The 10546-nt window shown below is 55.5% G+C and overlaps 1 protein-coding gene across 4 annotated transcripts in view; it reads right to left on the bottom strand.

Annotated features, from left to right (window-relative positions):
- Positions 1-1949: 1949 nt before the first annotated feature.
- The window catches only part of Txnrd1 (thioredoxin reductase 1), a 64854-nt gene continuing 56257 nt past the window's right edge, over positions 1950-10546 (bottom strand). For all 4 annotated transcript variants that reach the window (XM_013518916.1, XM_005374593.2, XM_013518927.1 and 1 more), the window contains 3 exons: positions 8601-8696; positions 5623-5757; positions 1950-3223 (listed from right to left, as the gene is read on the bottom strand). In XM_013518916.1, the coding sequence (XP_013374370.1) occupies positions 3161-3223; positions 5623-5757; positions 8601-8696 (294 nt within the window). In that variant the 3' untranslated portion in view covers positions 1950-3160. The remainder of the gene's footprint in view (positions 3224-5622; positions 5758-8600; positions 8697-10546) is intronic.

Genomic DNA, 10546 nt, shown 5'->3' with positions numbered 1-10546 from the left:
AAACCAAGGGGCGGTGGGTGCAGCTTGGTGCGAAGGCCTGGGTTCAACCCCCTGTACTGAAAAAACAAAAGGAAACCCCAAGGCCTGACACGCAGGGTGGCCGAGGTATGCGCCTGCGTCCAGTAGCTGGGGGCCACAAGCAGAGGGATGCCTGCACTGAAACCCACCTGCCTGCCTTTGTCCCCTGGAGCCATCAAGGCCTGGATGCCCACCACACGGGCGGGGGCAGGGTCACCACTCAGATGCCAACCTCCTCCAGAAAGCAGCACCAGGGCCAGCTGCCCGGACACCATCTGCAGTCCCCACGCAGAGCAGCTGACACCCTGCACAACTCCATCCCAGGGGGCAGAGACACCGAGCTGCTGGCAACTGAGGCCGGGAGAGGCATGGAGTGCTGGGGCGAGCAGGTGGGAACCTAATGACAGGCCTCTGGAACCCTCCAGGGCTTGGCTCGGGGCAACGTTGGCAGCAAAAGGCTGGCTACAGCTGGGCGTGGGGGTGCACACCTGTAATTCCACCACTCTGTGAGGCTGAGGCAGGAGAATCCCAAGTTCTAGCCCAGCCTGGGCAACTTAGCTGCTTAGCAAAAACCTGTCTTAAACTAAAATAAATGGTGCAGGATGAGGCTCAGTGCAAAGCCCCTGCCTGGGTCCGAACCTCAGCGCACTGCACCATCCTAGCCACTGTGCGGACGAGCGGCCGCGGGGGAGCCGTCGGCAGTGCGAGCGCCACGCAGCTGACGGCGAGACTGAGCGTGTCAGGTCCAGGGCACTTGCTGGAGACCACAGCCAGGCGCTCTGAGCAGCATTCAGTATTAACCCACCGGCTCCCGTGTTTATCCGTGAGCTGTCCGAAGCTTAGGCCCCTTGTCTGGAGAAGGGCAGCGGACTCATAGTGAGTGAACCTCTACGAGTCACTGGTCACCACTGACGCCTGTATTGGCCTATGAAGCTGTGATACCTCGAAGGACAAGACAAGGCCACAGCTGAGGATGTTTGGCTCCAACCCCGATTAACTACAAGGAGACTGCAGCTGCAGGATCCACACTCCTACAATAAATACCAACCTAAAGATAAGGTAGTTCTCCTGGTTGACACAATTTACTACTTGGGAAAAATTCTCCCAAAGTGCTGCGAGATTCCTGTGTTTTCTTCAGTATCCCCCTCCTTTGTTTGAAAACCAAGTACAGGCTGCCCAGAGGAGTTTTTGTCTAAACCTAGACAATCTGGAATTCTGTAAGAGAGCTGGGCCCTCTTGGAGCCCTACAATCATTTGTCTCATTTACGTAAGCCTTCGCCGTCCATTCATCTGGGAGACTGCGGGCCTGATCAGCCCGTAATAACTACGGGTTCTTAACCTGACAGGCATGGACACTGCCCTCACAGCTCCGGCCAGAGGGAAACAGGCCAGGGAGCAGGTGACGGCCGGAGTTCTGGGGTCCCCGCCCTGGCTCTGTTCTCACAACCTTGACAGGGAGCAACCTGTAACCCCCAGCAGGCGGCTGCTCCCACTGCACCTGCCCCGCGCTCACGCGAGCGTGTCGTGTGCACACCCAGCATCCTGCCCCGAGCAGCCTCCTCACCGGATGTGAAGGGAACAGCTCAGGCAGACGCGGGAGGCCGACGCACACAACCCCTGCACGAGGGGGTAACCTGAGCGCTGCGAGCAGCTTCTCCGCGAGCTGCCGCCTGCGCGCCTGGCTACAGGGCAGGCCAGCCAGTCCGCGGTGGACCCGGCCTGCGCTCCGTCCTGTGAGGGAGGACTCACTACACGCCCAGGGCCCTAAGGAGGGAGATGGGGACACCCCGCTGGGGCTTCGCTCCCCGGAGACCGGGCTGTCAGTCACGCCCAGGCCGGCTGAGGCTCAGGCCCCCACACCCGGCAGTGCCCACTTACTGTCGGTACAGGGACCCCAAGACCCAGACCCGATGCGCAAGAAGGCATGCACGTAGGTACAAACACCTTTTAATGGTTCCTGGTTTTTCTTTTTTCCAAAGATTTGTAATAAAAATACATGGAATTTCAGGAGTCACAGTACAGTGGGCGGTGACAGGCTGGACAGGACAGGCGTGTGCAGCGCAGTGCTCCGCCCGGGCGGGATTCACCCGAGAGAAGCCCTACGCGACGGGCCCGCCAGACTCGGTCGCCCATTTAACAGAAAAGGTCCAAATCTGGTTTGGGGGTAAAAATCCTTCACATCCACCTGTGTTCAAAAATAATAACTTAGGCTATTAACAGCTTCCTTGAAAAAGTGAACCGCCCAGAGCCCGCACACGCTAAGTGCAGAAAGGCCTGCTTCCTACGGGGGAGAGACACGTAACACCAAGCTGCAGCGTCCCGTGTTTAACCCGCTGAACAGAACCAGAAGCGTGAAGCAAAGCAAGCGCTTTCCACTGCAGACGACGTCCGCTCACAGAGACAGCGGCGTGACCCGCATCCAGGGAGACGGCCGGCCCTCGCGTCTGCGCGGACGGCGATGGCAGGAGCCCGGTCCCTCCGACACGAACAGCCACCGTCACGGCCAGCGATGCGGCCCGCACGTGCAGCACTCGGGCCCATGCGGCGAGCCCCCCACCTGCTGTCCCTGCTTTGGAATCCAATTTATTCACGGAGGCCTTGCTGGACAGGCCAGGAGAACAGGACCTGCTAGCCAATCACAGGGCACTGTCTCTCGTGCGACGCTGTGCAGGTTCCAAGGGGGCCCAAGCCACACGCGGGACACCGTGGGACCCTGCAGCCATGACTTGCGTTTGGACAGAAACCGACTGCCAACAGTCTTCGCTGCTGGCATCACTAGCCCCAGGGAGAGGAAAGGAGAATACAATCAAGGTGAGACAGCTCGAGGATGAGCCTAAGAAAACCGCCGAGGAGCGGCTGGGCTGAGCTGAAGGACGCGGCAGCGTTCCGTCACCGCCTACCCGCGGGCTTGAGGCTGGTGACCTCATGGACGCACCCTGAGGTGCCCGCCGCGCGCCAGCTCCGAGTCTGTGTGACCCCAGTGCGATGCTGCCTCCTTCCGCCACCACCTCCTGCCCTTGAGCGAGGGCCCCGGCGTGGCCGGCGGGCACCCGATGGTGCCTTCCCGAAGCCTCCGTCTCGGATCCAGGGAAGGGACCGCGGGGGCTCGGGTGGGCGGCAGCACCCACACTGGGGCTTAACCTCAGCAGCCGGACTGCAGGATGCTGGCCCCGGAGCGCTTGGTCACCGACAGCGTCGTGAACACCTGCAGGGAGAGAGCGAGACAGTTTCAGACCCCAAGCGAACGAGGGGACGGACAGCAGCACGCGTGTCGGGAGCCGCTTTGGGGACCAGGTACCGGGGCCGAAACGGAGAAGAGGCAGGAGCACGGGTATCGGGGGACAGGAAAACCCAGACGAAAGGAGGAAGTCCAGGTTGTACCTGGTAAAGCATCTGTTCTGTTTCTTAGGAAGTGAATTAGAGACAAATTTCCCATCAAGAAGCAGGAGCAGGGCCGGGCGTGGTGGTGCACGCCTGTAATCCCCGCACTCAGGAGTCTGAGGCAGGAGGATCATTGCAAGTTCGAGGCCCGCCTGGGCTGCACACTTGATCTTAGCCAGAAGGCCGAGAAGCCTGGGCTAACAGTGAGCTCAAGGCCAGCCCAAACTGCACAGTGAGAACATGTCTCCAAAGGACAGAAAGACCAAAAAAAGCAGGAGCAGGTAAAAACAAAGAGCTGTTACTTCCTTTCTCTTATACCCACGATGCTCGGATCAGTCTCAGGGAAAAGAGTCAGGTCAATCTTGCGAAGCTGTCATTCATACATGGCTATTTTAGAATTTTCATAAAAACATTTATTTTTAAAAGATGAGCAGAGGGCAGCCTCCAGCCCACAGGACACTCACAAAGGTCAAGAGCGGCTCGCCAGGTGTGGTGGCACACACCTGTGATCCAGGGACTTGAGAGGCTGAGGCGGGAGGGTCACTGTGGAGTTTCAGGCCCACCTGAACTACACTGCGAGACCTTGTCTAAAACAAAACCGAACAAAGAAAAACCAAAAACCTCAATTCTACTGCCTGACAGCCAGCAGAGTCTGGACAACTGGAGCAGTGTTCTGAGTTTAGGGAACAACTCCCCATATTCAGAATTGCTGTCCTGTGAATCAAATACAGACCCCAAGGAGCTCTGCAGCAGAGCCCCTGGGCCCACGTCAACCTGAGCAGGGTCTCCTGGCCATAAGCGCAGGCAGCCTTGTAGCCTGCAAGCCCTGGGGGCTTGTGGTCAGTCCGCACCCCTGCCGGTGCCCCGCTGACATGCTCAGAAGGAGGGGCATCCTGCTGTGTACCCTCTTCAGCTCGGAGAAATGAAGTAACACCCTAGCAGGGAGTGCGCACCTGCCCTCTGCGCTGCAGTCACAGAGGACAAGCGTGCCCCACGCTCGGGACAGCGGCTGGGCTGACCTGCAGGCCGGGGACGGCGCCTGCGGCTGGCGGGCTGCTGGATGGGGGTGCCCCACTGCCAAGTGCCGGCTGAAGTCAGCGCTCAGCAGCTGCACAGAAGCGGGAGCTCTGGGCCTCGGCCCCCTGCAGGACGAACTCCTGCCCTGCCCCCGTGAGCAGGGCCCTATCTGGAATCAGGGTTTCTGCAGGCGGAAACTGCAGCAACGCACCCGAAAGCCAAGGGCACCGGGTAGCCAGGCGTTGGAGGAGTGGAAGTTTCTGACGACTCCCTGAGGCGGGAGAGACCAGCCCTGCTGACCCTGATTCCTGTTCCCACCCCGAGGGCTGGGAGAGGGCCAGTCTCTGCCGTTCACGGTGCCTCGGTACAGCAGCCGTGGCAACGGATGTGCTCACACAGTCTGGCGCCTTCCCCAGGCGGGAAGTCTGGACGAGTCACACAGCCCTCGGAAGCATCCTCTGCGCTCTTCAGGTATGTGGTCTTTAACGTTTAGCTTTCTACCAACCACCCCACCCACTAACACGTCAGTCCTTCACGTTCCCACGCAGGCCGGGAGCGCCTGGTCCAGCGCAGGACGCCAGGCCCACTCACAGGAGGCAAACGGAAGGGGGTGGAGCGCTCCCGCATCCTAAGGTGACGCCTCACGTCCTCAGCAAAGCGCTCAGCCGTGTGGCTGCCGCTGGGGATGGGAACCAGGCAGTTATCAAGATGCAAGCACGCACATGCGGTGCGCTGTACACCTGGAAACCACATAGCCGCAGGCTTTGCCCGCCTCTCCACGTGAGCACCTGCTCTCCCTGCAGGCGCACCTGGGTCCCCTGCCTGCGCTGTGAACAACACTGGCTGGGGCCCGAGGCCGCGATGGTGCCCTTCGCCTTTCACAAGCGTCATTCTCAACCTCTTGGTGAAGAGGCAGGCGACGCCACTCACTGGGTGGGGCCGTCCAGGTGCTGTTTCCGGGCGGAACGCCATTCGTAACCGATGTCAAGATCGTTTAGGAGACAGGGTGAAGCCAAGGGTTAACACACTTCTGTGTGAGTCATTTACCAGTTTTTTAACCATCTAGTGGCATGAGAGAAGCCTGCAGTCGTACCAGGAACAATAAATACCACAGGAAAGGAAATCTCTCCCAGGAGACCAGGCCCACCGCTCCCCGGCGGCCACCAGAAGGGCACGAGCGCCCCGCAGGGAGGACCCGCGACCTACCTCTGCACAGACGGGGTGGATGCCGATCGTGCTGTCCAGCTGCCTCTTGGTCAGCCCACACTTGAGAGCAGCCGCGAAGCCCTGTGTGACTTCTCCGGCGTTGGGCCCCAGCACGTGGAAGCCCACGACCCGCTCCTGAGGCGGAAGAGAAAGGCGCGTCAGCCGGTGGGTTTTCTCATCCCTTGCCGGCAGCCTGAACACCTGCCCAGAGACGGGCACAGACCGTGGCACACGCACCCCAGAAGGGTGCACAGCGCTCGCACCAAGCGGGGCGGAGAGGACGGAGACGGCTGCCAGCGGTGAGGAGGATGCGGAAAGAAGACTGTCGGTCGCTCCTTAACCGCCACAGTGTCCCAGAAAACGTTACCGGAGGGTAGAGGCGTCCTTACGTCCTTCGGCTGGTTGTCTCGGTGTCCCCAAATCTACCTGTGGTAACTGGGACACTTTTGCCCCTACCCAAAGCTCATCTAACTGAAGGCTTGCGTAGAGAGAGCTTCAGGAACCGTAAGACCCTTAGAACGCTTTCGAAGAGAAGAGCGTGTCTGGCAGCTCTGGAGTGCGTGTCTGGGGTTCTTTCGGACAAGGTCAATCCCAGACTCAGGCCGCACCTGCCAAGAGCAGGGGGCCCTGGACCACACTACCCTCAGCCCCCGCATTTCTTTCCAGCGCTGCCTCGACCGCCTCCTGTGGGCCACTGCAGGCTGCCAGGAGCGGGACCTGCCTAAGCGCCAGTCGCTTCCTGGAAACAGCTGGAAAGGCCACTCTGCTGCCAAAGCACGGTCTCAGGTTCCACGGCGGACAGTCAGGGGCTCTGGGTGCGGATCAGAGACAGCCGCACGGTGAACTACTGCGCCATGCTACAGAAACACTGGGCTTACACGCCACAATGTTAGAAAAGCTACAAATAAAAAGTGGTGTGGTGCAGGTTCTGCTTACTGAGAATGACGTTCCAGTTAAAACACAAGGGCCAGGGATACAGCTCGGCGGTACGAGCACCTGCCCAGCAAGCCCAAGGGCCTGAGTTTGACTTCCCGTACCAAAATAAAGTGAAACTGGCCTCCTATGTAGCGGAAATGAACACCGGCTCTGCCACCGGCCCGGTGAGCCGTCTCACGGTCGCCTCACTTCCTCGTGCTTTGGTTTTCCCAGCCGCAGAAGGAGGGCAGCAAGGGCGCACAGCTCACAGGACCGCGTAAGGACGGAGCATGCGAACGCCCATTCGTGTATGAGTGAATTCGGCGAGCTAAGCCAAGTCCACGGAGATCTGTAAGCACCGACGCTTACACAACACAAGCTACTGTAAACTGCACCCTGCTGGCCAGTCTCCCGAGGACAAAGCTCTGCAGCAGATACGGCAAAACTGGTAATGGTCACCGAGTCTGAATGGGGTTCTTTCCCTATCTTTATGTTACTTTAAACATTTCAAGGTAAACTAGAAGACAAGCTAGCAGACAATAAAGTACTAAGTACTACTCTAAACCAAGGGCCCGCAGACCCTGCCTGCCAGGGAGGGAGGTACGCCCAGGACAGCCAGCAGCGCCAGGCAACCTGCAGCGGACCGCGCAGGCACGCGGAGCAGAGAAGCCCTGGCGCAGCCATCTCAGCGAGACGAGCCACGGCAGCACAGGCTTTCCTTTCTCACACTGTAACAAGCAATACCATCCACATAAACACTGGAACAGCGGGGAGGAAGAGGGCAAGAGAGCCAGCGTTAAGGTGGATCTGCTGGCGTGAGGGGGCTTTCTTGAGGGTCCCCTGAACGCCCCAGGCAACTACAGTCGCTCTCGAGGCTGGGACCGACACCGGAGCGAGTGCCAACCCCTCCTCCCCGTGTCTAGGGCGCAGTGGGCAGCTGAGGGAGGCACACAGCGACTGGAGCAGCTCTTTCCTGCGGGGCGTCGTGCAGCACAGCTTATCCTCGTAGGCTTATTAAACGCCCCAGTGACAACAGATGCTTTTGTAGAGCACTCAAGGAACTGTGCTCTAAAATCCTGAGTCCCACAAAAGCTGCAACTGTCCTTGTGTCTACAGCAGTATTTTCTACACAGGACACGTGGCTCGTTTATATTAAGTTTCAAGATTTAAAAAAAATTATTAGGCTTTTGACATGGGGATTCTTTAGCATTATTTATGTTTTTACTGAGGGCACTTTTAATGGTAATATGAGCCAGGCGTGGTGGCGCACACCTGTAATCCAAGCTCTCAGGAGGCTGAGGCAGGAGGATTGCTGCAAGTTCAAGGCCAGCCTGGGCTACACAGTGAGTTCAGGGCAAGCCTAAACTACACAGTGAAACCCTGTCGCAAAAAACAAAACAACAGGGGCCGGGGATATAGCTCAGTGGCATAAGCACCTGCAAGGTCCTGAGTTCAATATCCGGTACCAAAAAAAAAAAAAAGAAAGAAAAAAGAAGAAAGAACAACAACAACAACAACAACAAAAAAAAACTCCCTAAGCAACCAAAAAAATTAGTATGTCAGTGAGTTAAAACAGTTCTCAAAGACTCAGTTAAATGCTGAGAAGGAGAAGCAGAGGGAGAGAGAACACGTGCCCTGCACTGCAACGTACGACGTATTTCTTGCTAAGTGGAGCGCCAGTGTCTGCGCCCTGCTTACTCAAGCCCTCACCCTGGGCAGGCGAAGCAGCTGCCCGCGGGCTCAGTTACCAGGCTACGCGGGCAGCAGGCAGGAGCCCAGCTAAGGGCTCCTCCCGCTGCGGCTTCCTTTTGGTGCCAGCCGCCGAGGCCCAAACTGGCACTGCTCCTGCTTTCATGCCATTCATTATTTCTAGACGGTGACAAACAGACCCAGAAAGCTCCCCGGGCTCCTGCCCTCGGTGAGCGCCGGCTGTGTGCAGCTGACACGCGGGGCCTGTGCCCGGCTGTGCCCGCTGTGACGTCCACAGGGTGTGGTTACGACAGAGCTCCAGGTCGAAAGCTAACCCAAATCACCAGAAAGGATGGCGCGAGAGCTGCACTTACGCTGTCTTGGAGATTACAGACTATCTTCGCGTAGCATCTGTTGTTGTCTCTGGACGGCACTGTCCACTCCAGCGGCCAGAAGAAGCTATGGTAGACCTAAGAAGACACCGTGCGGGCGCGTTACTGTGTTGTCCACACAGGACATGCGGGCCACACGCAGGCCCTGGAGGCATCAGGCTTCCTCCAAAACAAGTCGTGGAGTAGCAGGATCTGGGCAAAGGTAAACGACTTGCAAGTCCTCCCTGTCAGGCACTTTTGCTGTAAGCTCATCCCTTCAATCTCAATTTCAAGAGTAAATTTTAAGGAATAATGCCAAAGAATAAAAGAATGAGAGAAAACAGCCATGTAATTACTGCCTTGCCTTAAAAATAACACAGAGAACTCAATACCATCCTATTACCCGACAGGAACGACAACTTTAGGCAAGAAACACACAGGTGCCGGACGCAGTCACAGCAGTTATCTGGCCTCTTGTCAGCGCTTGCCAATGACGCCTCCTCCTTTGACTTTCTTCAGCAAGGGCGCTGCGGGCGGCAGCGAGGGGGAAGGCAGGACACCCTCCCCAAGGTGCTCAGTTCCAACACACCACTACTGCCCTTTAAAAGAAAATGCTGCTGACGATGCCACGGTCAGGGTTCTGTGTAAAACCGTTCATTTACAGAAATAAATGTGCACTACGTATGGTGTCACAGTACTGCAATGATTACCAAGGACAGTAAGACAATTACTTCCACTGTGAACAACTGCTGGGCCACAGATACCATCTAAGTGTCACTCATTTCCGCTACAATTTTCAAAATTTCTTCAACTCAAATACATTAATTTTGTCTGAAAATGATAAACTTTTAAAAAGGCAAAATTACCTGTCAAGAAATATGATCTCTTCAGACACTTAAAATTTAAATACCTTTGACAGGCAATCTATCCTCAAACTAATTAGAGAAATGGACAATGAATTATAAAGATACTCACTAATCTATTTATAATTGTAGAAAACTATAAATGACCTAAGAAGGACTAACAAATTGTCCCTAAAAAGAACTACTGCACATTTTTTAAGTGGTATTTTTAGAGAATTAAGGACAAAGGAAAATGTTCACAACACGACACCAATGTGGGACAGAAAACTGCAGGTTACTTAATGACACTTTTAAAAACTCAAGTGTATATACCTACACAAAACTAAAATATAACATAATACAAAAACATGTACAGGTTGAGCATCCCTAAGATAAAAAATTAAAAATCTAAGTTTCCAGGATTTTTTTTTTTTTTTTTTTTTTTTGAGACAGGGTCTTTTTTTTTTTTTTGGTACCAGGAATCGAACTCAGCACACCTTGTGCTTGCAAGGCAGGCACTTATACCACTGAGCTATATCCCCAGCCCTGAGACAGGGTCTTGCTATGCAATTCAGGGTGGCCTTGAGCTCATTTTGTAGGCTAGGCTGGTCTTGAACTCAACAATCCTCCTGTCTCAGCCTCTTGAGTGCTGGGATTACAGGCGTGTGCCACCACACCCAGCAAAAATTAAAAATCTAAAATGCTCAAAATCCAAGGATTTAAAGTAAGTATACTGGTATGAGGTCACCAGTAGAAAATTCCACAGCTGACTTCTGTGACAGGCTGAAAAAGCCCCCACACAGGTGCATTAAAAATACTGTGTAGATGACCTTCAGACTATGTGAGAGGGGGTAAATAAGACAAATGAATTTCCTGTTTAGTCCTGGTGCCATCCCAACAGTATAGCCTTACATAGATGCAAATATTCCAAAAACAAAAACAAAACAGGCTGGGCGTGGTGGTGCATGCCTATAATTCCAGCACTTGGGAGGCTGAGGCAGGAGGATCGTTGCAAGTTCGAGACCAGCCTGGGCTACAAACTGAGCTTAAGTCCAGCCTCAAAGGCATAGCAAGACCCTGTCTCAAAAAGACAAAAAAAAAAAAAAA

This window comes from Chinchilla lanigera, unplaced genomic scaffold (genome assembly GCF_000276665.1).
Source record: "Chinchilla lanigera isolate Chin_1 unplaced genomic scaffold, ChiLan1.0 scaffold00004, whole genome shotgun sequence".
In the NCBI taxonomy this organism is placed as follows: Eukaryota; Metazoa; Chordata; class Mammalia; order Rodentia; family Chinchillidae; genus Chinchilla; species Chinchilla lanigera.
Note: the sequence above shows the minus strand (reverse complement) of the source record. Positions and strands in the feature narration are given on the sequence as shown.